We start from the raw sequence: 27,589 nt of genomic DNA, 5'->3' as shown, positions 1-27,589 counted from the left end.
AGCTCCTGACTGAGGTGGCACAGGATTGGAATGAAGATCGAACGTCAATCTATTATCAATTCTCAACAGCATTGTGGGCTATCGCCCCCCCTTTCAAAGATGGTCGCTGCCTGGCCCTGCCAACCCTTTGCAGTGTGTGCCTCCGGTTCCTCCTCATCGCAGACACACGTGGAAATAGACATGAGGGTGGTGTGGCTATGAGGCCAGCGTGTGGCATGACAGCAGCTGAATGCTGCGCAGGGGCACTTTTGTGTGCGCTGCGGACGCAGGGTCGTGCGGGGGGTTGGGCAGCATGTAACCCAGGAGAAGAGGCAGCGGTGTGTCCCGCAGGCAGTGCCTGTGCTTAGTTGGAGGTAGTGTGGTGCTTAGCTAAGGTATGCATTGCTAATGAGGGTTTGTCCGAAATAAAAATTGTTAGGGGGGGGGCACTCTTGCCGCTATTGTGGCTTAATAGTGTTACCTGGGAACCTGAGATGCAGCCCAGCATGTTGCCCCTTGCCTGCCCTATCCGTTTCTGTGCCGTTTCCATCACTTTCGTAGGTTTTGGAGATTTTCACAAATGAAAACCTTAGCGAGCATGGGTCATATACAAAAATGCTCGAGTCGCCCATTGACTTCAATGGGGTTCGTTACTCAAAACGAACTCTCAAGCATCGCGGAAAGCTCGACTCGAGCAACGAGCACCCGAGCATTTTGGTGCTTGCTCATCTCTAGTTATAAAGTTGGCTCATCGAAACACGGATGAAAAAGAGCAATAAAAAAACTGAAAATTGTTCGCAATGGGAGGGGATTAACGCCAAGTCCAACTTCTGCTAAATTTCCTCAAACAGATAATTTCCTGGGTTTGGCACAAGAGACACAGTGTGTGAAAACTGACATTTGGCGGAGTCTGAAGACAAGGTGGTTGAAGTATAAAAGGTGTCTCTGCACCTCAAGTGTCCTCAATCAGTCAACATGAAGTGTCTTCTCCTCCTCTCAGTCCTAGGACTGGCCGGTGAGTAGTAGAGACTTTCACTCTTTCCTCTCTGGACATCTGTTTGCAGAGTTGTAGCTGCGCTATTTAGTTTGCCACCTTAGGCCGCTTTTACATGACCGTGAAAATCATGTGAGATTTGTGCGTTGCGAAATGCACAAATCTCGAACAAATATGAACTCTATTCTTTTCAATGGGATCAAATACATGAACTATTTTTTCCCGCATTGCGGTAGATCCTATCTTTGGGGCTCCCTTAGAACTCATCGCCCATTGTTTTCAATGGGGTCTGCCAAGCATCGCACGGCGTGCGAGGTGTAAGCAACTGCAATGCAAGGTTACTCATTAAAAACAATGTGAAACACTCCGTGATCCTCCGACACGGCTGGCAACTACCATGTTTCTCCGAAAATAGGACAGGGTCTTGTTTAAATCTTTGCTCCAAAAGAGGCACTAGGGCCTGTTTTGGGGGAATGCCTTATTTTACTTACGCAGCAGGCTCGATTCAGGTCCTTCCCGCTGTTCTCCACAGCCACAAGGTGGTTCCTGTAATCCTCACCCACCCACACAGGATCACTTCCTGGTTCCAGGATTCATAAATACTGCCTCCACAAAGTGATGGCTGTGGTTAGTTCTGTGAGCGCTGCATTGATTGGCTGAGCCATGGTGCTCAAAGAGCCAATCCTAGCCGTCATTTCGTGGAGGTTGAATTTATGAATTGAGTATTCCTCTTTTTTTATGTAATGCAACTAGGGCTTATTTTAGGGGTACGGCTTATAATTCAAGCCACCCCGACAATCCCAAAAAAGGCAGGGGCTTGTTTTTGGGGTAGGTCTTATTTTCTGATGTGAGGTGTTTTTTTACCAACGCCTCGCATCAGGAGGAAAATCTTATGTTGGCGAGTGCGATATCAGGGCATGTTTCACGGCTCAATATGGCACTCGCCCATGTGAAATTAGCTTTAGGCCAGTATTTAAATACCGCAGGCAAGGCTTTTGGGTGCTTACAGTATTTAGTATTTTATGTACTTAAAGGGGTTGTCCCGCGAAACAAAGTGGGGGTATACACTTCTGTATGGCCATATTAATGCACTTTGTAATGTACATCGTGCATTAAATATGAGCCAAACAGAAGTTATTCACTTACCTGTTCCGTTGCTGGCGTCCTCGTCTCCATGGTGCCGTCTAATTTTCAGCGTCTAATCGACCGATTAGACGCGCTTGCGCAGTCCGGTCTTCTTTTCTGAATGGGGCCGCTCGTGCCGGAGAGCGGCTCCTTGTAGCTCCGCCCTGTCACGTGCCGATTCCAGCCAATCAGGAGGCTGGAATCAGCAATGGACCGCACAGAAGACCTGCGGTCCACCGAGGGGAGAAGATCCCGGCGGCCATCTTCACAAGGTAAGTAAGAAGTCACCAGAGTGCGGGGATTCAGGTAAGCACTATCCGGTTTTCTTTTTTAACCCCTGCATCGGGTTTGTCTCGCGCCGAACGGGGGGGGGGGGGGGGGCGGCTATTGAAAAAAAAAAAACCCGTTTCGACGCGGGACAACCCCTTAAAGGGATTTTCCAGAGCTTATTATATATTGATGATCTATCCTCAGGATGGGTCATCAACATCAGATAGGTGGAGGTCTGCTACTTGGGAACCCACTGATCATCTCTCTGGTGGGTTAGTTCACTGCATAGCCGACACAGCTCTGTGCACTTTATAGGGGCTCTACTGCTGACATGGTAGTTCAATCAGGGGCGTAGCTAGAGGCTCGGGGGTCTGAGTGTAAAAGTTCAGCTTGTGGCCCCCCAACCTGTAGCGGTGCTCATACCCAAACCGTGCTGCATACAGCTGCAAAACATATTTACATACATGATGGAGCCCCTCGGCATAAGCTTTCCAGACATTACTTATTTTCTGGACTACATGAAAATTTGTTTGTAGCCCCCTAGGCCGGTTGCATAGGAGTGATCCAGATTCCAAACGCAGGAACCCGCAGTGGAATCCGGCTGTGATCCCGGCCAGGGACCCGGTGTATTGCTAGTTCTGTATTGCAGAAGACCGCCGTTGGTCATGCGCAGTACAGACTTTTTTTCAAAATCTTTGCAAAAAGCGATATTACATACCGTTCAATACATGCTAATGTTCGCTAAGGGACCCTAGCAGGATACCGGTGCTTGCTCCTATTGATTGCAATCGTCAATTAGTTTAAATAGTTAAATATGTGCTATTTTTACGAACAAATGCGCAGGAAACTGTGCAAAAAAATATGCAGCATGCTCTAAACGAAATGTATACACAAAATACGTGCATGTAAACAAACCAATTGAAATCCATGGGTTCCATTCACTGCGTACTGTGCGCACAAATTTTGTGTGAGCAATACACAGCGCAAATACGTTAATGTGGATAGGCCCTAAAAACACTGCAGTGAGGACAGGGCCCATGGGACCCCTGTTCTTAAGATCAGCAGGGGTCTCTCAGTGGTGTGAGAGCCCACCAATCAGTACCTTATCCCCTATTCTATGGATCGGAGATAACCTGTAGTAAACCTAGACAAAGGTGTAATCCCTGCACCTCTGAATATTAGCCTGGGGGGGTGACTGATTTTTTGTTTCACGATGCACACAAAGCAGGGCCATCAGACTAGGACATGATGAAGGACACAGTCCTGGGGCCACCATACCTGAAATGGGAGTCGTGACCACGGAACTGGACCGCTGCTCTGTACTGCTCTGGCCGTTCACTAGTGACCAGCCGCAGCATAAGGAAGGCGCTCAGATGCCGTCCACTAGGTCTCCAGGAGCCGCAGGATGATGACATCATCATCCGGCTCCGCTCCATGCACTGTATTGGTGTTACCACCTCCCCTTCTCCAACAACCACACACCGCCGGTCGCACCAATCACATGGGCAGCATCATGCATTTTGAATATGGCTGGCCCCCTTAGCACAGGGGCCAGGTCACAATTGCGACCCCTAGCGGTAAACCTGTGAGTTCAATCCCATTCACTTGATTTGGATTAAGCTGATATTAGGCCACCTGCACACGGACGGGTCGGACCCGGCATGCAGGATCTCGCAGTGGGATCTGACCCAGTGCCCGGCAGTCGACCCCAGCGTACCTCACTGTCACCTACTCTTCTCTGCTGCAGATGTGCCGGCCGGCATGCCAGTGCCGCACCTTTGCTATGGCGATAATGTGGCTCCCGCGACCATTCTGCAATTGCAGAGGGGCCGTGGGATGGATGGCTTCCATTGACTTCAAGAAAAGAGGATGCAGCATTGACCCCATCACCGTGGTCTCTTTAATCAGCTGATCGGTGGAGACCTGAGTAGTGCCCCACTGATCTCCCGGGATCAATATCTTAGTCCTGGAAAACCTGTTTAATGGTTTATATGCTATAAATCTACATGCTTTGTTTAAATACAGCGGCTTTCCCCAACAATCAAGGAGCAAGGATCATAGGAGGCTTCACCTGTGGAGCGAACTCTATTCCTTACATAGTCTCCCTGACTGCTGGTTACCACTTCTGCGGAGGAGCTCTGATTAATGACCAATGGGTGGTCTCTGCTGCCCACTGCTACAAGTCGTAAGTGATATAGTAAGATATACAGCCCTTATTATAATCTCCATTCATGTAACTGAACATCTCAACTCTCTAAACTCATAGACGTATACAGCTCAGACTTGGAAAATACAACATTGAGGTTGTGGAGAAAAAAGAACAGGTCATCTCCTCTGCAAAGATAATTCGTCATCCAGACTACAAATCCTATACGCTTGCTAATAACATCATGTTGATTAAACTTTCCAAGCCCGCTGTAATGAGTAACTGGGTCCAACCTATCAGCCTGCCCAGTCAATGTGATGGGGCCGGTAGTCAGTGTGTAATCGCTGGTTGGGGAAACACTCTTATCAATGGAGGTAGGTATGATCCTCTATATTGTCTTCTCTAACCCAAAAAGTTTAGGTTTAACTTTTGCCACGTGTTTTGTATTTGGCTTACTTTTATTCAATGTGCTCATCTTCTATGATTAGAGTATATGATACAATGCTATGATAATTATGTCATGGGGAGACTGGTAATTTCCCTTGTCTACTCCTATCAGTGGTCATGGTCCCAGGCCTCCTGCATCTGTCAGTGGCAGCAGATCCCACATTCTCCTGCATCCCAGGCTGTCTGTCTCTGTTTTCCATAGGGTATTGTACATGCCTGATCCACCTCTTAAAGAGACAGCGTGTGCACCATACTTTCCAGTCCCAGCCAATGCTGCTAGATCTTCGGCTATTTAAGGTGACTTCTCGCACTAGATGGTGGCTAAGCAATCGGTCTCTATTGTGTGCAAATGTGTCTAGTTGTTCTAATGGTTTTTAATCTATGCCTGTTCCACTCAGATTTTCCCATCTTCTCCTCTCCTAACATCGGCTTGTTAATTAACCACGCTTATTCTGTCTGCTGTTTCATCATTACAAAGGCATTCCACCTGCCTTCACCCTGTATCTAAATACCCTAGCCAAAAAATGGCTTATTGACAAACTTCCTTGGTGTTCAGCACGTGGGACACATGTCTTGATTTCCAGATTGCACCTCACTAGCTAGCCCATGAGGATAGTATAAAGAGATAGATCATGGAAGGTCCTCATGGTTTCAGTTCATAGCGTCTGTATAGCTTTGTATTAAAAGAACCATCTAGATATACAGTATCATGCAAGTTTTGTGCTGATGTGCATGAACATTTGTGCCATGCTTATAATAAGCAGCACACTATATGATTGCAGGTATGTTGTACTTTAAGGTTATCTAAGGGTATTTGACATAGAACCATTAAGAAACAGTAGACTTGACTCAGTTGAAAGCTGTGTTAAGGTCAAGTAAAGTACTTTAATTACATGGTTAGGTCACTAGATGGCACACAGTAGTATTATATTGGAGAGCCCTTCACAGAAAGTACGACTTCTAAAAATGATTTTTATTGATATAGAAATTGAATTAAAATTTTGGGCCATAAAAATTGACAACACATAAACATACAAACTGTGCAAACTGTAATACCCAATAATGTAACTGGTAGAAGACAGTTTCAATATAGATGCTACACTTACTGTGTCAGTCCACCATCAGGGCTGACAGCTATACTGTTTGTTATTTTTCTATCTTTCTTGTCAGTCTACCATCAGGGCTGACATTTGCTAAATTTGCTATTATATTAGGGTTGCTATTTCCACTGCTGCTTTTATAGTTCTGCAGGATCATTAGTACTATTCTTATATCAGTAATTCAGGCTTTTGGTTTTGTAACCCTGTGACATCAAATTTCGGTTCATACTTTGATTTATAGTACAATTTCTAATGAGTTTAGCCATTGCCCTAGCTGAATACATTTCTCTACAGGCTGTGGCTTTCTAATGTAGTCATTAGTCTAATGTCTATTGCTGCTTTAGCCCCAGTGTTAAGACAGTCTAGGATGTGGGGCAAGTACAATCGGGTCTTCTGATGAGTAATAACTGTAATAAACCCAACTGCTGGTGAAGTATTTGTCTTGTCTCGAGCTAATCATTGTAAGAGAGATATTGAAACTGTCTTCTACCAGTTACGTTATTGGGTGTTACAGTTTGTATCCCTGTATTGCCATAATATATTCATAGGAAACAAAAGTCACTGGGGCAGGGAAGTCTGTTGTCAGTTTCGTAGCCCAAAATTTTAATTTCTATATCAATAAAAGTCATACATTATGTGAAGGGCTTTCCATTAATTTTCAGACTTCTCTGCCCCAGTGCCTTTTGTTTCCCATGAATGTATTGTGGCAATTTGGGGATTAATTACACTCGGATTGCTGTCTTTTCCTCAGAAGATGGGGGCAACACTCCCAGGAACTCAAGTCCACAATATAGTTTTCCTTTAAAATCTGGCTTTTCCTGTATTTTATTGTTTCATAGCACAATAATATTCATATTGTGTTACAAACTTCACAGTGCATGACATTTAAATAAACAGTTGGCCATCTGCCTGCTATCTAAACCTAATGTGCTGCCCTCACTACCAGGCCTATTGCCAAAAAACATCAGTATTAAAGGGGTTGTCCCGCGCCGAAACGGGTTTTTTTTTTTTCAACCCCCCCCCCCCCGTTCGGCGCGAGACAACCCCGATGCAGGGAAGTAAAGAAAGTTTACCGGAGCGCTTACCTTAATCCCCGCGCTCCGGTGACTTCAATACTTACCGCTGAAGATGGCCGCCGGGATCCTCTGTCTTCGTGGACCGCAGCTCTTCTGTGCGGTCCACTGCCGATTCCAGCCTCCTGATTGGCTGGAATCGGCACGTGACGGGGCGGAGCTACACGGAGCCGCTCTCTGGCACGAGCGGCTCCATAGAAGACTGCTGAAGACCCGGACTGCGCAAGCGCGGCTAATTTGGCCATCGGAGGCCAAAAATTAGTCGGCACCATGGAGACGAGGACGCTAGCAACGGAGCAGGTAAGTATAAAACTTTTTATAACTTCTGTATGGCTCATAATTAATGCACAATGTATATTACAAAGTGCATTATTATGGCCATACAGAAGTGTATAGACCCACTTGCTGCCTCGGGACAACCCCTTTAACAGTCCATTACCATCAACTTGTGATAGCATAGGGAGTGTCAACCCTTCCAATGCTGCTTCATGAGTAGTTTACACCTCTATACAAATAACCAGGAAATAGTGAGTTCAGAGCTCAGTCTGAGAGGAAAACTGTCAGGGCTCAAACCCAGGAGCTCCTGTGCTCCAAGCAGTAGCTCTCCCTGCTGAGCTATTTAGCCTTCTGGACAGCTTCCCTGCTGGACCTTAGCCTGGTCTTCCTACCTCTGATACAGTTTCCTGTCTTAGTTTCACCTGCTCCTAATTAGACTTCCTATATAAGCCTGACCCTTCCACTGCACAGTTGTGAGATTATTGTGCTCTGTGCCTTTAGTCAAGCTTACTGCCTACAGCTCCTCTTTACATGATTGCTGCTACCCGTTACCAACTTCAGGCTAAATCCTGATTACGCTACCTGCCTGCTCCCTTGTACTGCAACAGATACCTACCCGTTACTGGCCCTTGGCTTTCCTTGGCCATGCTATCTGTCCACTTGGGTTACAACACAAGGCTTCAAACCCACTCTAGATTGTAACAGAATAATCTCACCCAACATGGAAAGTCAATTGTGACCACCCTGAGTAAACAGGTAGTTGAGCTCAAAGAGTTTTGTGCCACCTGCCATGGAAAGAATGCTGAATTATAAAGAGAAACATGTGGGTTACAGAACTGTGCATGCCATTACCAGTGGAATTTGGTAGAGATTATTGCCACTATTGAGGATTCCTGAACCAGTGCCATATCTATTTCGAAATACAACCTACTCCATTACCAGCAACAGGAAGAAGGTATTATTTATTGTAAATCTACTCAGATGAGGCGCTTGCATGGGCCTTGCTGTATGTCAAAACCAGCAGTAACCTCCTTGACAGTCTCACTGCCTTCACTACTGCTATGGACAGGGGTCTAACTATAGTGGGTGCAGGGAATGCTGTTGCACCTGGGCCCAGGAGCCTTAGGGTGCCCTCAAGGCCTCTCTTCTCCATATAGAGAGCCCAGTACTATGAATAAAGCATTTTATTGGGGGGCCCTGTTACACATTTTGCATTAGGGCCCAGAAGCTTGAAGTTATGCCTCTGGCTATGGACCAAGTCTTTGATAACCCAGACTGCTATGCCATAGCAGAGGGTAGGTTCCAATGCTCTGTTGCTGAATATATGGGCAGAATTTTGTTGCTGGGTAACGGAAACGACATGAAAAGTAGCCGTCCAGAAGAGTCAATTTCGATGAGGACTATCCGAACCAGTAAAAGATGAGCTTGCCAGAGTCAAGATCCCTTACAATTTGGATGACTTTGTTCGGTTGTATATTCAAATTGATCAGAGACTTATTGAATGTAAGAAAGAGAAACTGCGGGTTTTTGGGAGCCACCCTGCTTATTCTTTCAGTCAACGCAAGTTAAAGTTAAGCAATGTCTACCATCTCTTCACTTTGTCATTCCCGTACAGGTTCTAATCGGGGACCAAAAATTACAATCCTCTACTATGTTAGATTCGGGAGCTGGAGGGAATTTCATGGTCTTTAAATATGTTCCTGACAATTACATTACAAGCTGAACCAAACCTGTAGCCATCAATATGGAAACCGTGAATAGATCATCGTTGTCGTCGTGGGCCTGTAATTCATAAGACAATTAAACTTGAAATCTTTATTGAACCAGATCACAATCAGTCAGTTTCCATCTTTGTTCTTCTCCCAAGTTTACAGTTATCCTAGGAATCCCTTGGTTTTCTACCAATAATCCTTCCATCATCTGGGACTTAAGAACTATTGCCTTTCCTCCTGAGTACTTTAAGGGAAAGTGTCAGATGTCACTACCCGCTCTCAAATATACTCAAGCCTCTGAGGATTGTCAGAAGAATTCTGATAAGCTGCCACCTCAGTACCAGCAATTCAATAATATCTGTGTTATGTTCGTGTGGGCAAATAAGCACCAGGCCCACACAAATGTGACCAAAGGCCAGGGATTTGGAATAGCTCTCATACCGACAGATTGCGGAAAATGACAGAACTTGCATACAAAACACAGAAGGGGAAACTGACCCTGTCTGAAGGGAGGATGGCAAGATTGTACCTAACAAGCAGAGAGATCGCCTAAATAAAGGCAGCCCCACACTGGAACCTCGGTCCTGGCTCTCCCAGAATAGGTTCTTACATGGAACCAGGACAAGCACAGACAAACCCAATGCACAAACACACTTACCACACAACCTTGCACGCTAAAGCAGGTAGTAATGCTGAATATAAATACGAGGGATTAGTTCGTACATTGGCCAATGAACCTAAGCTGCAAGGATGCTATCAAGGCTCCTCATGTCTTGCAGTCCCTACTCTTGAAAACACAAACCAGGCAGCACAGGACACAAAACACCCAGCAAGCTGACCAGACACAAACACACAGCAAGCTGACACGACACAAACACAGGCAGACAAGACCGAGGAGAAACAGCTTCCTCTTGCAGAGGGGCTGTAGTAAATATCTACACCCAGACCCAGGGAATTGGCTGACCGGAGCAACCACACCCAGCCAGCTCAATTAACCCTCACCTATGCAGGTGTGCTCCTGGAATCCCCGTAGAACAACAAAATCCAGAACAACCTAACAGTCTGCAGCAAAAAAAAATTCGACCAACTACCCCCTCATCAGCCATAGGATTGTCCAATACAATTGCTCCCTGGAACAACCATTCCATTCGAGTGAATTTGTAATCTTTCTGATCCAAAATTAAAGATAAAAACAACTATCCTCTCCCCTTAACCCTGGAATTGCTGGAAAGACTCAATTCTGCAAAGATCTTTACCAAATTCGATCTGAGAGAGGCTAATATAGACATTTTGAATACTTGGTTATGTCTTTTGGCCTTTGCAATGTCCCTGCCACCTTTCAGCATTTTATTAATGACATATTTTTAGATTTTTTTGGATCAATTTCTTGCAGCTTACCTCACTGAGATTCTTATATTTTCTGACTGCTTGGAGGAATATTGCTGGCATGTCTAGCTAGTCTTGGAACATCTCCAAAAGAATCATTTTCATATCAAACTGGAAAAATGTGAGTTTGAACAAACCAGAATATCATCTCCCTAGCTGGTCTGAGTATGGACCCTAAAAACCTAAAACACGATCAATGCTTTATAGCATTTGCAAATTTCTATTGAAGGTTCATGAAAGACTTCTCAAAAATCATCTTACCAATCACTTTGCTCACAAAGAAATCCAAACCATATTAATCGTCTCCAGAGGCGCAAAGTGACCTTGAAAAACTAAAAACTCTGTTGACTTCTGCCCCAGTACTGGTTCATCAAAATCTGGAATTAACCTTTGTATTGAATGTGAACACCTCTGATTCTGCTTGTCTCAATGAGTTGGAGACAGGGTGCAACTGCACCAAGGTGCATTTCTATCTCATATCATGTCACCTGCTGATGGAAACTATGATATTTGAAATAAAGAACTGTTAGCCACTAAAGTTGCCCTCTCCGAATGGAGACATCTGTTGGAGGTGCCAATCATCCTGCAATTGTCCTTACCACAAAAATCTAGAATTTATCCGCACAGTTAAAAGACTGTCATAAAGACAAGTATGTGGGGCCCTATTCTTCTTCAGATTTAATTTTACCATCTCTTATCAGCCTGGTTCAAGAAATGGCGAGGCCGATGCCTTATCCAGGGGGGATCCAATACAGACTGTACTATTTTGTCTTCCCCAAATTTTGGGGGGATACTTGACTCAAAGGAATTTTTTTTACAAAATTCAAAGATTAAAGGGGTGGTCTCGCGAAACCAAGTGGGGGTATACACTTCCGTATGGCCATATTAATGCACTTTGTAATATACATTGTGCATTAAATATGAGCCATACAGAAGTTATTCACTTACCTGCTCCGTTGCTAGCGTCCTCGTCTCCATGGTTCCGTCTAAATTCGCTGGCAGCTTGCTTTTTTAGACGCGCTTGCGCAGTCCGGTCTTCCCCTTTCAGCACGAGCCGCTTCAGTGTGCTCCCCGCTACAGCTCTTCTGCGCATGCGCAGATGAGCTGTCACTGCTCGGGAGCGCGCTGGAGCGGCCATTCTGTACCTTCCTCTGTTAGAGGAAGGTGCAGAAACTGGAGCTGCCGTCCGGAGAAGCCGCCCAGCTGTCCTGCCGCCCAGCTGTCCTGCCGTCCAGGTAAGTGATGGGCCGGGGGGGGGGCTGCCGCTGCACCGGGGGGGGGCTGTCGTCACTGTGATGCGCCGGGGGGGGCTGCCGCTGCGATGGGGGGTCTGTCGCTAGGCCGGGGGGGTCTGTCGCTAGGCCGGGGGGGCTGTCGCTGCGATGGGGGGTCTGTCGCTAGGCCGGGGGGGGCTGTCGCTGCGATGGGGGGGCTGTCGCTAGGCCGGGGGGGGCTGTCGCTGCGATGGGGGGGGCTGTCGCTAGGCTGGGGGGAACTAGCGCTGGGCCAGGCGGGTAAGTGATGGGTCGGGGGTGATGTTCACTGACAGGTGAAGGCCCCGGAGCCCAGCGCTGGGCTCCGGGGCCTTCACCTGGGCTGAGGGTCTAGCGCTGGGGAGCCGGGAGCGTAGCGCTGGGGAGCCGGGGGCTAGCGCCGGTTACCTGCTGCCTGGCGGTGGGTGACTGGTCGGCGGCTGCGGGGCGTCTGGTCGGCGGCTGCGGGGCGTCTGGTCGGCGGCTGCGCGGCGTCTGGTCGGCGGCTGCAGGGCGTCCGATTGCCATGGAGACACAGCTGGCAGCGTCTCGGGAGCGCGCACGTCGGGCTGCAGCGAGCGACGGGGAAAGAGCCGGCGGCCATCTTGGGGAAACTTTTATAAGTTGCTGAAACGCTGGAACGGTAAGTACAAACCAGCTAGGAAAGTCATTTACAGGGGTAATTAGTAATGTATGTTTAATTAGGGGGATTGGGCAAAAAAAAAAAAAATCACTGCTTCCTCGAGACATCTCCTTTAATACCAAAATGACACTTTTTTTCTCTTTCAAGGAGGGATTTTGGATGCAGGAAAACAGACTCTGGTTCTATTCGATTCGAAGATCTTAAACTTGTCCATGATTCTAAACTTGCAGGTCATCTTGGAGTCATGAAGACTCTTGAACTATTGCTTCTTTCATTCTGGTAGACTAATTGTAAGAACAATGTGAAAAAATATATTACCTCCTGTGTAACATGTGCACAAAACAAGACACCACAATCCCCTTCTTTAGGACTTCTTCAACCACTTCTAGACCTTGGGCATTAATATCAATGGATTTTATTGTGGATGTAGTTTCTGATAGAGGGGTGCATTTTACCTCAAGATTTTGGAAAAGCTTCTGTACTGCCTTAGGAAATACTATCAATTTGTTTTCTACCTTCCATCCTTAGTCCAATGGCCAGACAGAAAGGACGAACCAGCCTATTGAACAATTCTTCCACTGTTTCATTTCCTACCTTCAGGATGATTGGGTGAACTAAATGTCAACAGCAGAATTTGTCTATAATAACTCTCAGCATAGTTTGCCAACTCTGGTCTACATCCGATGCTCATTCCCAATCTCCCGGTGAATACTACCACTCCTTCGGTTGCTCACAGGCTAATGATGTTACAGGAAACCCAGGAGAAGCTAAAGGAGGTGGTACATGAAGCCCTGGAATGTTATAAGTAGAGATGAGCGAGCACCAAAATGCTCGGGTGCTCGTTACTCAGGACGAATTTATCGCGATGCTCGAGGGTTCGTTTCGAGTAACGAACCCCATTGAGGTCAATGGGCGACCGGAGCATTTTTGTATTTCGCCGATGCTCGCTAAGGTTTTCATGTGTGAAAATCTAGGCAATTCAAGAAAGTGATGGGAACGACACAGAAACGGATAGGGCAGGCGAGGGGCTACATGTTGGGCTGCATCTGAAGTTCCCAGGTCCCACTATTAAGCCACAATAGCGGCAAGAGTGGCCCGCCCCCCTCCCAACAACTTTTACTTCTGAAAAGCCCTCATTAGCATGGCATACCTTAGCTAAGCACCACACTAGCTACAACAAAGCACAATCACTGCCTGCATGACACTCCGCTGCCACTTCTCCTGGGTTACATGCTGCCCAACCCCCCTCCCCCCTGCACGACACAGTGTCCACAGCGCACACCAAACTGTCCCTGCGCAGCCTTCAGCTGCCCTCATGCCACACCACCCTCATGTCTATTTATAAGTGCGTCTGCCATGAGGAGGAACTGCAGGCACACACTGCAGAGGGTTGGCACGGCTAGGCAGCGACCCTCTTTAAAAGTGGTGGGGCGATAGCCCACAATGCTGTACAGAAGCAATGAGAAATCCAATCCTGTGCCACCTCCATCAGGAGCTGCACACGTGGGCATAGCAATGGGGAACCTATGTGCCACACACTATTCATTCTGTCAAGGTGTCTGTATGCCCCAGTCAGACTGGTAATATGTCCCTTAACAGTTACCGCGTTGGTGGTAATGTGGTGGTGACTGCGGACCTAGTAGCACGGTTGTATTTTGTTGGTTTTCGGAATGTGGCCAGGATTAAGTGGGCCGTGGCGGGGGGATGGTGGGGGGGCTCTCTTGTTGTGTCGGTAAAGGTGAAATTCTTGGACTGCCACCAGACGAACCAATGCAAAGGCATTTGCCAAGAATGTTTTCATTGTTGGAGGAGGAGGGGGATGTTTTTGAGGCACTACGTGTCCTCTCCACGTGTCCGTGGTTATATGCACCTTAACAGTAACCGCGTTGGTGGGAAATGGCCTCGCCGCCATCATGTCTTTGGGAAGCCTCTGTTTCCACACCCCAGAGACATACTATTAGCAGCGGTATAGGCAGAGCCCAGAATTCGTAACATTTCAGCCGTAGCATTAGGACAGGCCCCACTAACATATCACTAGCAGCATTATAGGGGGAGCACAGTATTAGTTCCATTTCAGTAATAGTAGCACTCAAGACAGGCCCCAGTAACAATTCCGAAGCAGCAGTATAGGAGGAGCATAGTCTAAGTTCCATTTAAGTAATAGTAGCAGCCTACACAGGCCCCAGGAACAATTCCGAAGCAGCAGTATAGTGGGAGCGCAGTCTTAGTTCCATTTCAGTAGCTGCAGTATAGCCAAGGCCCAAGTTACATTTATGTAGCTAAAGTGTAGGCCAACCCCACACACCTTTCTGTACCATGAGTGCAGGCGAAGAACATAGAAATTGCTATGATTACACTGTAGGTGAGGGCCCAAAAAAATTGGTGCACCAACAGTACTAATGTACCTCTGTAAAAATTGGCCATGCCCAACCAAGATGGCAGGTGAAACTCATTAATCGCTTTGGTTAATGTGGCTTAAGTGGTAACTAGGCCTGGAGGCAGCCCAGTTTAATGAAAAATTGGTTCAAGTTAAAGTTCCAACGCTTTTAAGAGCATTGAAACGTATAAAAAATTTTTAGAAAAATTATATGAGTGAGCCTTGTGGGCCTAAGAAAAATTGCCCGTTCAGCGTGATTACGTGAGGTTTCAGGAGGAGGAGGAATATTATACACAGATTGATGAAGCAGAAATGTCCCCGTTTTGGATGGTGAGAGAGAACTATGCTTCCATCCGCGGGTGCAGCCTATGTATTGCTTAGGTATCGCTGCTGTCCGCTGGTGGAGAAGAGAAGTCTGGGGAAATCCAGGCTTTGTTCATCTTGATGAGTGTTAGCCTGTCGGCACTGTCGGTTGACAGGCGGGTACGCTTATCTGTGATGATTCCCCCAGCCGCACAAAACACCCTCTCCGACAAGACGCTAGCCGCAGGACAAGCAAGCACCTCCAGGGCATACAGCGCTAGTTCAGGCCACGTGTCCAGCTTCGACACCCAGTAGTTGTAGGTGGCAGAGGCGTCACGGAGGACGGTCGTGCGATCGACTACGCACTCCCTCACCATCCTTTTACAGTGCTCCCGCCGACTCAGCCTTGACTGGGGAGCGGTGACACAGTCTTGCTGGGGAGCCATAAAGCTGTCCAGGCCTTTAAAGACTGTTGCACTGTTTGGGCTGTACATGCTGCTCGATCTCCGCACCTCCCCTGCTACCTGGCCCTCGGAACTGCGCCTTCTGCCACTAGCGCTGTCGGGTGGGAATTTTACCATCAGCTTGTCCGCAAGGGTCCTGTGGTATAGCAACACTCTCGAACCCCTTTCCTCTTCGGGAATGAGAGTGGGAAGGTTCTCCTTATAGCGTTAGTCGAGCAGTGTGTACACCCAGTAATCCGTAGTGGCCAGAATGCGTGTAACGCGAGGGTCACGAGAAAGGCATCCTAACATGAAGTCAGCCATGTGTGCCAGGGTACCTGTACGCAACACATGGCTGTCTTCACTAGGAAGATCACTTTCAGGATCCTCCTCCTCCTCCTCCTCCTCCTCAGGCCATACACGCTGAAATGATGACAGGCAAGCAGCATGGGTACCGTCAGCAGTGGGCCAAGCTGTCTCTTCCCCCTCCTCCTCCTCCTCCTCCTCCTGAACGCGCTGAGATATAGACAGGAGGGTGCTCTGACTATCCAGCGACATACTGTCTTCCCCCGGCTCTGTTTCCGAGCGCAAAGCGTCTGCCTTTATGCTTTGCAGGGAACTTCTCAAGAGGCATAGCAGAGGAATGGTGACGCTAATGATTGCAGCATCGCCGCTCACCACCTGGGTAGACTGCTCAAAGTTTCCAAGGACCTGGCAGATGTCTGCCAACCAGGCCCACTCTTCTGAAAAGAATTGAGGAGGCTGACTCCCACTGCGCCACCCATGTTGGAGTTGGTATTCCACTATAGCTCTACACTGCTCATAGAGCCTAGCCAACATGTGGAGCGTAGAGTTCCACCGTGTGGGCACGTCGCACAGCAGTCGGTGCACTGGCAGATTAAACCGATGTTGCAGGGTGCGCAGGGTGGCAACGTCCGTATGGGACTTGCGGAAATGTGCGCAGAGGCGGCGCACCTTTACGAGCAGGTCTGACAAGCGTGGGTAGCTTTTCAGAAAGCGCTGAACCACCAAATTAAAGACGTGGGCCAGGCATGGCACGTGCGTGAGACTGCCGAGCTGCAGAGCCGCCACCAGGTTACGGCCGTTGTCACACACGACCATGCCCGGTTTGAGGCTCAGCGGCGCAAGCCAACGGTCGATCTGCTCTGTCAGACCCTGCAGCAGTTCGTGGGCCGTGTGCCTCCTATCTCCTAAGCTGAGTAGTTTCAGCACGGCCTGATGACGCTTGCCCACCGCTGTGCTGCCACGCCGCGCGACACCGACTGCTGGCGACGTCCTGCTGCTGCTGACACATCTAGATTGCGAGACAGAGGTTGAGGAGGAGGAGGAGGAGGGTGCTTTAGTGGAGGAAGCATACACCGCCGAACATACCACCACCGAGCTGGGGCCCGCAATTCTGGGGGTGGGTAGGACGTGAGCGGTCCCAGGCTCTGACTCTGTCCCAGCCTCCACTAAATTCACCCAATGTGCCGTCAGGGAGATGTAGTGGCCCTGCCCGCCTGTGCTTGTCCACGTGTCCGTAGTTAAGTGGACCTTGCCACTAACCGCATTGGTGAGGGTGCGTACAATGTTGCGGGAGACGTAGTCGTGCAGGGCTGGGACGGCACATCGGGAAAAGTAGTGGCGACTGGGAACTGAGTAGCGCGGGGCCGCCGCCGCCGCCATCATAGCTTTGAAAGCCTCCGTTTCCACAACCCTATACGGCAGCATCTCAAGGCTGATAAATTTGGCTATGTGGACGGTTAACGATTGAGCGTGCGGGTGCGTGGCGGCGTACTTGCGCTTGCGCTCCAACACTTGCGCTAGCGACGGCTGGACTGTGCGGTGCGAGACATTGGTGGATGGGGCCGAGGACAGCGGAGGTGAGGGTGTGGGTGCAGGCCAGGAGACGGTAGTGCCTGTGTCCTGAGAGGGGGGTTGGATCTCAGTGGCAGGTTGGGGCACAGGGGGAGAGGCAGCGGTGCAAACCGGAGGCGGTGAACGGCCTTCGTCCCACCTTGTGGGGTGCTTGGCCATCATATGTCTGCGCATGCTGGTGGTGGTGAGGCTGTTGGTGGTGGCTCCCCGGCTGATCTTGGCGCGACAAAGGTTGCACACCACTGTTCGTCGGTCGTCAGGCGTCTCTGTGAAAAACTGCCAGACCTTAGAGCACCTCGGCCTCTGCAGGGTGGCATGGCGCGAGGGTGCGCTTTGGGAAACAGTTGGTGGATTATTCGGTCTGGCCCTGCCTCCACCCCTGGCCACCGCACTGCCTCTTGCAACCTGCCCTGCTGCTGCCCTTGCCTGCCCCTCTGAAGACCTGTCCTGAGTAGGCGTTGCACACCAGGTGGGGTCAGGCACCTCATCGTGCTGCTGCTCTTCCTCCGAATCCTCTGTGCGCTCCTCCCTCGGACTTACTGCCCTTACTACTACCTCACTGCAAGACAACTGTGTCTTATCGTCATCGTCCTCCTCACCCACTGAAAGGTCTTGAGACAGTTGCCGGAAGTCCCCAGCCTCATCCCCCGGACCCCGGGAACTTTCCAATGGTTGTGCATTAGTGACGATAAACTCCTCTGGTGGGAGAGGAACCACTGCTGCCCAATCTGAGCAGGGGCCCAAGAACAGTTCCTGGGAGTGTTCCCGCTCCTGAGCATGTGTCATTGTAGTGGAGTGAGGAGGCTGGGAGGAAGGAGGAGCAGCAGACAGAGGATTCGGATTTGCAGCACTGGACGGCGCAGAACTCTGGGTGGATGATAGCTTGCTCGAAGCACTTTCTGCCATCCACGACAGGACCTGCTCACACTGCTCATTTTCTAATAAAGGTCTCCCGCGTGGACCCATTAATTGGGCGATGAATGTGGGGACGCCAGAAACGTGCCTCTCTCCTAATCGCGCAGCAGTCGGCTGCGACACACCTGGATCAGGAGCTCGGCCTGTGCCCACACCCTCACTTGGGCCTACGCGTCCTCGGCCGCGTCCACGTCCTCTAGGCCTACCCCTACCCCTCAGCATGCTGTATTACCAGTGATTTCCAAGCCAGGAAAGAAATTGGCGCAAGCCTGCAGCCAAAATAGAATTTTTTCCCTTGTTTTTCAAAGGACAAGCCACACTGCGTGTATTCAATGAATACTACTAAGTTTAATAACTGTGTTGTGGCCCTGCAAATGTGTCACAGAACTGCAGTGATGCAAAGTTATTCGCTACAGCAGATCAGGGTTTTCCCATGCAGGAAAAAAATTGGTGCAAGCCTGCAGTAAAACGTAGCTGGCTGCGTCTGATTTTTTTTAACGTTCTGCACGCAGCACACACGTACCCAGAGCCCTGAGGACTGTCAGAGGCAGGCGAAATAGAATTTTTTCCCTTGTTTTTCAAAGGAAAAGCCACACTGCGTCTATTCAATGAATAATGTATGTCTTCTGGCCCTGCCTACACAATTCTATCCCTGTAGTATTAATGCCGGGTGCAATGGTCTGCACAGCCGGTTTTGAGAAGAAAAAAAAAATATGCAACACTGCTAACAGCAGCCTGGACAGTACTGCACACGGATAGATGTGGCCCTAGAAAGGACCGTTGGGGTTCTTGAAGCCTACACTCACTGCTAACACTCTCCTTGCCTAACCACCACTTCTGTCCCTATTGCAGGGCGCAATGCTCTGCAGATCCAATTTTGAAAAAAAAAAAAAACAATACAGTGCTAACACAGTACTGCACACTATTAGATGTGGCCCTGAGAAGGACCGTTGGGGTTCTTGAAGCCTACACTAACTCCTAACGCTCTCCCTACAGCAGCTCCAGCACGATACCACTGTCCCTCAGCTAACTCACAAGGCATCTGAGCCGAGCCGCGGGAGGGGCCGATTTTTATACTCGGGTGACATCAGATCTCCCCAGCCCCTCACAGAAGGGGGGTGGTATAGGGCTTGAAGGTCACAGGGGGAAGTTGTAATGCCTTCCCTGTCTTTCAATTGGCCAGAAAAGCGCGCTAACGTCTCAGAGAGGAAACTGAAAGTAACCAGAACATCGCGTGGTACTCGTTACGAGTACCGAGCATCCCGAACACGCTAATATTCGCCCGAGTATCAAGCTCGGGCGAGTACGTTCGCTCATCTCTAGTTATAAGGGAGCAGCGGATAGACACCGTAAAACTTCCCCTACCTTCCAGGTCGGTGATCAGATTTGGCTATCCACCAGAAACCTGAGGATGCATTTGCCCTTTCCCAAATTGGGCCAAACATTTATCAGGCCTTTTTGGGTTGCTGTGAAAGTTGGTCAGGTCGCCTTCTGCTTGGAACTCCCTAGTGAGCTGAAAATACATGCTGTGTTTCACGTGGTGCTGCTGAAACCATTCGTTGATAACACCTTTCTAGGAAGAAACCAGACACCTCCTCTACCACTGAGTGTTCAAGGGATAGAGGAGTGTGTAATGGAAAAAAATCCTGGATTCTAGAATGCACAGAGGTAGACTGCAATATCTCTTACAGTGGAAGGATTATTGGTCAGAAGAAAATTCTTGGGAGCTGGACCAAAATGTGCATGCTCTGAGGCTCATGGGGAAGTTCCACAGCAGGTATCCAGGAAAACCGGCCCCTGGGATGTCCGGAGGCCATCCTAGAAGAAGGGGGCTACTGTCAGGGCTCAAACCTAGAAGCTCCTGTGCTCCAAGCGGTGGCTCTCTCTTTGCTGAGCTATCCAGCCTTCTGGACAGCTCCCCTGCTGAACCTTAGCCTGGTTCCCATACCCCTGATCCAGTTCTCTGTCCTGGCTCCTCCCTGCTCCTGATTGAACTTTCTATATAAGCCTGGCCTTTCCACTGCATCAAAGCGAGACTATTGTGCTTTGTGTCTTTAGTCAAGCTTACTACCTACAGCTTCTCCCTACACAATTGCTGCTACCGTTACCGACTTCTGGCTAAATCCTGACTACACTACCTGTCTGCTCCCTTGTACTGCAAAAGAAACCAAACCATTACTGGCCCTTGGCTTTCCTTGACCATGCTATCTGCCAGCTTGGGTTACAACAAGTGGCTATGGACCTGCTCCAGACTGATTTAAGCAGCATTTGCCGACAGACACAGCCCAAGCTCCAGGGACAGATTTAGCTGTCAGTAGTAGCGGAAGGCCAGCTACTAGGGACAGCCAGCTCCCGTTGCGGGATAGCGCGAGATTTGCTATGATCTCCTGCTATCCCTATGACGTAAGGGTACGTAATTTTGCTGGAAGTACCCCGCTCCCATGACGTACCCTTATGTCATGGGGAGGGAAGGGGTTAAGTGCATCTCATTCATAGGATATGGACTATAGAGTTATAGTGTTAATTGATCATTAGTAACCTGTTACATTGTGTGTAAACAATACTGTTATATGTTCTTGCCATAGCATTCTTTTATCACATGCTTAGTAAAGCATTGCTTGTTTAACCCATTCGTGACCACTGCTATTCCTTCTGATAGCCTGTATCGGCGGCCTATGTATAAAGAGATATCGCGGGGTGACCTCCCTTCATAGATCGCAGGCGCCGGTTGTTTCTTACAGCCGACACCTGGTGGCAACAGCCCCGATAAGCTGAGCGGCTCATCGGGGCTGTTAACCCTTTAAATGCCACTGTCAATTCTTAGAGTGGCATTTAAATCCCCCGAACGATGTTTGGTGGTCCCATACGGCCCCCCACGATGGGGCCTCCTGAATGCTCATGTGGTGGGATTGATAGACTGACTGTCAGATTGCAGTATGACGTAATGCTATGGCATTATATGATACTGCAGGAGCGATCAAAGCATCGCAAGTTGTTGACCCCTCTGGGGATTAAAAATAAATTTAAGAACAATAAAGGTTTATTAATTATTAAAGAAAGTAGCAAAAGTAAAAAAAAAACCTTTTGCCTTATTTATAATAAAAGAATCTAAATCATAAAACAAAACTACATATTTGTATCACTGCGTCCGTTAAAGTCAAAGGACCATATTAGTTACTCCACACGGTGAACGTTGTCCAAAATAAAGGAAAAGAACGCCAGAAATGGGCTTTTTTGATCACCCTGTCTCCAAGAAAAAAATGCAATAAAAAGCGATCAAAAAGTCACATGCATTCCAAAATAGTACCAACGCAAACGACAGGACATTCCACAATAAACGAGCCCTCGCGCAATTATGTCGACAGAAAAATAAAAGTTATTGCGCGCAGAAAATACTTAAAAAAAAATTAAATATCTTTGATAAACAATAAAAGTACTATGTAGCAAAAAAAAAAAAAATCTACATTAGTTTGATATCTTATTAATCATACTGACCCATAGAATAAACGTATGTCATTTTTGTTGCAGTTTGTGCGCCGTAGAAGCAAGATGCACTGAAAGATGTCGGAATGTCGTTTTTTTCTTTTATTTTACTCCACTTAGAATTTTTTAAGTTTTTCAGTACATTATATGGTACATTAAATAGCACCATTAAATAAAAACAACTCGTCCCGCAAAAAACAAGCCCTCATACAGCGACGGTGATTGATAAAGAAAGGAGTTATGATTTTTTTATAAAGGAGGGAGGAAAATACAAAAAATGGAAAAACAAAAAAAAGCCTGGTCACTAAGGGGTTAACTGAACTTGTGCAAAACCTTTCCATAAACGGCATATTCCGTTTTCCGCATCTGTTACACAATACAATGAATGATGCAGAATGACTCACTTGTAATATAACAGACCATGTATTGTACAGTATTTCAATGGTTCATATTCTGAATCTGCCTTACTGAATATCTATATATATAAAGCTGAAAGCCCTGACTGACTGACTGACTCACTGACTCACTCACTGACTCGCCAAAAGTTCTCCAACTTCCTGATGTCGTAGAAACATGAATTTTGGCACGAGCATAGATTATCTCCAAAATAGGAAAAGTAATTGGGTCCCAACTCGATTATTCAATTCTAGCGCAAAAGAATTGACGTCGAAATTTAACGTACATAATCAAAATCTCTCACTTCCCAATGTCATAGAAACTTAAAACTTGGCAGGAGCATTGATTATGTCATAAATAGGAAAGGTAGTGGGTCCGAACTCGATTATTCAATTCTATGCGCAAAAGAATTAGCGTCCAAATTTTACTTACGGAATGTATTTTTCTCACTTTCCAGTGTCATAGAAATGTGAAATTTGGCACGAGCATTGATTATGTTATAAATAGGAAAAGCTAATGGGTCCCAACTCCATTATTCAATTCTATGCGCAAAAGAATTAGCGTCCAACTTTTACGTACGGAATGTAATTTTCTCACTTTCCGGTGTCATAGAAACGTGAAATTTGGCACGAGCATTGATTATGTCATAAATAGGAAAAGCTAATTGGTCCTAACTCGAATATTCAATTCTAGCGCAAAATAATTAGCGTCCAAATTTTACGTACGGAATGTAATTTTCTCACTTTCCTGTGTCATAGAAACGTGAAATTTGGCACGAGCATTGATTATGTCATAAATAATAAAAGCTAATCGGTCCCACCTCAATTGTTCAATTCTAAGCGCAAAAGAATTAGCGTCCACATTTTACATATGGAATCTAATTCTCTCACTTCCTGATGTCATTTTATATGAAGGAAACGTCGCATGGTTACCTCCCGCGGTGTTTCCTGGGTAACACAGAGAACTATGCAAAATGGTGAACATGTGTTTTTCCGGTATCTCTAAAGTAACCAAGATTTCCGTGTGAACACCAGATAAACACCAGTACCAAATTAACTAGGGCGAAGCTGGGTATATCAGCTAGTATATAATAAATGAATTAATGTCTAATATCCTGTTACTTATAAGATGTCTTGTCTTCTCTAGTTAACTTCCCAGATCTCCTGCAGTGTCTTGATATTCCCATCCTGTCTGACAAGGACTGCAGGGACTCCTATCCCGGACTTATCACTGACAACATGATCTGTGCTGGATTCCTGGAAGGTGGCAAAGATGCCTGCTTGGTAGGTCACTCTATATATAATATCCCATAGTGAGGCCTCTTGCAGGAGGTAAAGGTACACCGTTCTGTATTGAGGAGTAGAAGGAACTTCATTTGGCACCATATGAGCTTGTAGTAGACTATTCCTCTGGAATATGGCATGTGATGGAACAAGCTGCGTATTGTTATTTCTCACATATTCATACAGCAAACCTCCATACCATTCTGTATGAAATCAGAGGCAGACAGAGAAATGGATTTCTACGTCCCATTACAGATCTGTGCAACACGGATTTCCAATACGCCCTTGTGCATGAGCCCTTATTGTGGCCATATATATGAGTTGATAGTCACCCGAAATAGCCAATTTTGGACATTTCAGCTGACCATCGTTTCAAAAGATAGCATAAAGGATCATTTTGGATGGACGATGGCCGACCATAGTTTACCAAAGACCTGATACATCCTGTTGAAAATTGGCATGCCAATCAAATTTCTATAATTAACTAAAACTAGTAATACTCACCTGCCCACGCTCCATGACTATTCTCATTCCTCCAATGGCTAGTTCTCCACTGGTCTTTACCTCCAGGTGCACATCCGGACATAGGGTAATGTGATTGCTGCAGCAAAGCCAGTGATTGGCTGCAGCGATCACATGACCATCATGATGTTGTCACATTGTGCTAATGAGAACTGTAGTTCTATGGATTTCCAGGAGCAGAGCTGCAGTTGCTGTTGATTTGGCTTGCTGATAGTGTAGATTTCTCTAGCCAGGCAATCTTCATGGGTCTGTGCACATAAATACCAGCTGCTCTTGCAAGAGGGTGCCGCTCACTTTCTACCTTTTACATCTCCTAAATAAACCTGGGTGTTAGGATGCATACTGTCTTTGTTTTGTGTCTGGTTGTGTCCATCTGCTTTTGTGGTCGGCATGCATGTGGTTCTGTTTGGTTTCTCTATATTTCTCTTCTCTGAACTTCGTCTAAAGTTCTATTTTGGTTTATGTCTGAACTGCGTCCTGTGTCTGTTCCACCTGTCCGTTGGTAGTAGGATGCCCAGTCCATGTTTATTTGTCCTACCTGCCCTTTGATTGGCAGATGCCCGAGCCTTGTCTTGTTGAGTCCCCTTCATCTGTTGGTAGGTGGACACTTGGGCCTTGTCTTGTTAGGCTGTCCATCTGTAGGTGTGTAGATGCCTTGGGTGAACAATGTCCTATGTTTGAATTGTAGGTATACAGACCTGTTATGTATTTTGTCATTGTCTGGTGTTCCTGCCTGTTACCATAGGGCAAGCCAGGATTCCCTAGGTTCCAGTGTGGGTCCATCGTAATTGGGATGATCATCCCACTTTTAGGCAGGGTTCCCACTTTGTGGTTTTATTTGTCTTGTTAGAGTAGGGACTTACAAGATGACGACCCTTGACGTGCGTTTGTGAGCTTACATGTTTTGGCCAAAATACAAACCAATACCTCGTACATACTTGTTCATATTACCATCTGCTTGTTTATTAGTACATTTGGGAAATATTTGGCCACCTGTTGTTGTCTGTGTTGTATGCATTTTCGGTTTATGTTTCGGTTTCTTTTACTGTGTAGGGTGTCCGCTTGAGTGCAGTTTCCTTTTTGTTTCCCAAGCAGACTTCTATTGAGATTGCGTTCATATAGGTTGTTGTTCAAACTGCCTGCACAAATGTAACAGATGTGTATCTGGATGTGAAGACCAGCAGGGGACTGGCCACCAGATGAATGGGAGCAGGGCAGGCAGGTGATTATTACTTCTTTTTGTTATTACACCACTCTAAACCTTTTCCCCCCATTCTGCGATAACCCTCTTTAGGCCTCCTTCCCACGAGCGTGACGGGCTCCGCCGCGTAATATTACGCAGTGAAGCCCGTCACGGCGCCCCCCAGAGCCCCTATACTTACCTGCGGGAGATAGCGTGAAAACGCTTCCCCGCCCACCGCCGTCGTGTCGTGCGACACGCCCACCGCGTCACGTGACGCGGCCGGCAGTGTCACTTGACGCGCTGGCCGCGTCAAATGATGCTGCGGCGGTAGGTGGGGAAGCGTTTTTTCACGCTATCTCCCGCTGGTTACAGCGGGAGATAGCGTGAAAGGACGGCTTCCATTGACTGCAATGGAAGCCGTCAGCGCGGACAGCCCGTCCTCACCCGCAGCAAATAGAGCATGCTGCGGGTGAGGACGGGAGAAATCGCGGTGCGTAATTCCGCGGTGGAATTACTCATCGTGAGCATTGTGCTATTAGGTTCAATAGAACCTAATAGCAGGGGGCCACGCAGCGGATTTTTGCCGCAAATTTACGCGGCGTAAATCTGTTCGTGGGAAGGAGGCCTTACTGTTGATAGTGGCGTTTTTTTGTATGAACAGCCCTACAGGTGATTCGTTGCATAGTGGCTGAACATTATCTGAAATGTATGGCCAGCTTTAGAAGTAACATGACCATTATGTTAAACGTCAAACAAAAATGTTACATCCAAACTGATGTATACTGTATTTTTTTCAGGGTGACGCTGGTGGTCCACTGGTTTGCAATGGAGAACTCGAAGGAATAATATCATGGGGATTTGGTTGTGCACAAAGTGGGAAACCTGGTGTTTACACCCAAGTGTGCAATTATGTGCCCTGGATTAAAGATACCATCGCCAACAATTAAACATCAGATTTAGTTGGAATGAGAAACACAAAATATCTGTGAAATGGAATAAAACAATTTAAGATCAGATTTCCTTGTACATCACTCACTTCCACTATTCCTTTTAAATGCCGACTTTGCACTAAATCTTAACATCTAGCCAGCAAAATCTCTTTTATCTGCTCAGCTCTCTATATAACTACAGTAAAACATTCCCTGAACTCAGCAGTTCATCATTCACGACCCACCGAAGCAGGAACTGAATATATTTCATACTAGCTTACCCGTCGCGCGTTGCTGCGAAGACAGACAGACATACATTCATTCGTTTTTATATATCTAGATAACAACCAATCACAGCGCAGCTTTCATGTTACCTTAGCAGTATAAAATATAACAACCAATCACAGCGCAGCTTTCATGTTACCTCAGCAGTAAGAGAAATAACAACCAATCACAGCGCAACTTTTATTCTGCCTCAGCAATATAAAAAATAGCAACCAATCACAGCGCAGCTTTCATGTTACCTCTGCGGTATTATATATAGCAACCAATCACAACGCAGCTTTCATGTTACCTCAGCGGTATAATATATAACAACGAATCGCAGCACAGCTTTCATGCAACCTCAGTAGTATGAGAAGTAGCCACCAATCACAGCACAGCTTTCATGTTACCCCAGCAGTATAAGAAATAGCAACCAATCACAGCACAGCTTTCATTTTACCTCAGCATTCTCAATATCCAGCAATTGTCTTGCGAAACGTTTGGCGGATGCATCATTTTCTGGTTGAACACTCATCCCGTTGCTCGTAATGCCTTTTGCCTTCGTGCTTGAGATGAACATCAAACGATCTTTGTCTGGGGGGCATAACTGTCGACGATTCTCGCAGGATAGGTGTACTATGCCAGTAATCTTCCCAGGAGTGTACTCAACAACTTCCCAAAGTCTCATGGCAATTGGATGAATGGTGTAGTAATGCATAAAGGACAGACAGACAGACAGACAGACAGACAGACAGACATACATTCATTTATATATATCAGGAAGTGAGAGAATTAGATTACGTACGTAAAATTTGGACGCTAATTCTTTGGCGCTTAGAATTGAATAATCGACTTGGGACCCATTAACTTTTCCTATTTATGGCATAATCAATGCCCGTGCCAAATTTCAAGTTTCTATGTGAGAAAATTACATTCCGTACGTAAAATTTGGATGCTAATTCTTTGGCGCATAGAATTGAATAATCGAGTTGGGACCCATTACCTTTTCCTATTTATGACATAATCAATGCTCGTGCCAAATTTCATGTTTCTACAACATCGGGAAGTGAGAGAATTAGTGGCAATGATGGAAATCGAACGATCTACGTGGGGGGGTCGTAACTGTCGAGCCTCGCACGCGCGCCATTTATCGTAGCATAAATATACTATGCATATAATCTTCCCAGGAGTGTACTCAACAACTTCCCA

The 27,589-nt window shown here is 47.1% G+C and overlaps 1 protein-coding gene across 2 annotated transcripts; it reads left to right on the top strand.

Annotated features, from left to right (window-relative positions):
- Positions 1 to 857: 857 nt before the first annotated feature.
- Positions 858 to 26,176, top strand: LOC136626355 (anionic trypsin-like). 2 transcript variants are annotated; one of them, XM_066601342.1, is made up of 6 exons: positions 858 to 994; positions 4,394 to 4,553; positions 4,635 to 4,888; positions 5,074 to 5,258; positions 23,346 to 23,482; positions 25,985 to 26,065. In XM_066601342.1, exons 1-5 carry the CDS (start codon positions 955 to 957, stop codon positions 23,439 to 23,441), a joined length of 735 nt encoding a protein of 244 aa, XP_066457439.1. In that variant the 5' UTR covers positions 858 to 954; the 3' UTR covers positions 23,442 to 23,482; positions 25,985 to 26,065. The 2 variants fall into 2 exon arrangements, with proteins under 2 accessions (XP_066457439.1, XP_066457438.1); XM_066601341.1 differs by lacking the exon at positions 5,074 to 5,258 and having other exon boundaries at positions 25,985 to 26,176.
- The last annotated feature ends 1,413 nt before the right edge of the window (positions 26,177 to 27,589 follow it).

Source organism: Eleutherodactylus coqui, chromosome 4 (genome assembly GCF_035609145.1).
Source record: "Eleutherodactylus coqui strain aEleCoq1 chromosome 4, aEleCoq1.hap1, whole genome shotgun sequence".
Taxonomy (NCBI): Eukaryota; Metazoa; Chordata; class Amphibia; order Anura; family Eleutherodactylidae; genus Eleutherodactylus; species Eleutherodactylus coqui.
Note: the sequence above shows the minus strand (reverse complement) of the source record. Positions and strands in the feature narration are given on the sequence as shown.

Coding starts and splice junctions, on each gene's coding strand:
- LOC136626355 (XM_066601341.1), top strand. CDS start 955: ATGAAGTGTCTTCTCCTCCTCTCAGTCCTAGGACTGGCCG. Junction 4,554..4,634: donor GCTGCCCACTGCTACAAGTC/GTAAGTGATATA, acceptor CTAAACTCATAG/ACGTATACAGCTCAGACTTG. Junction 23,483..25,984: donor GTGGCAAAGATGCCTGCTTG/GTAGGTCACTCT, acceptor TATTTTTTTCAG/GGTGACGCTGGTGGTCCACT.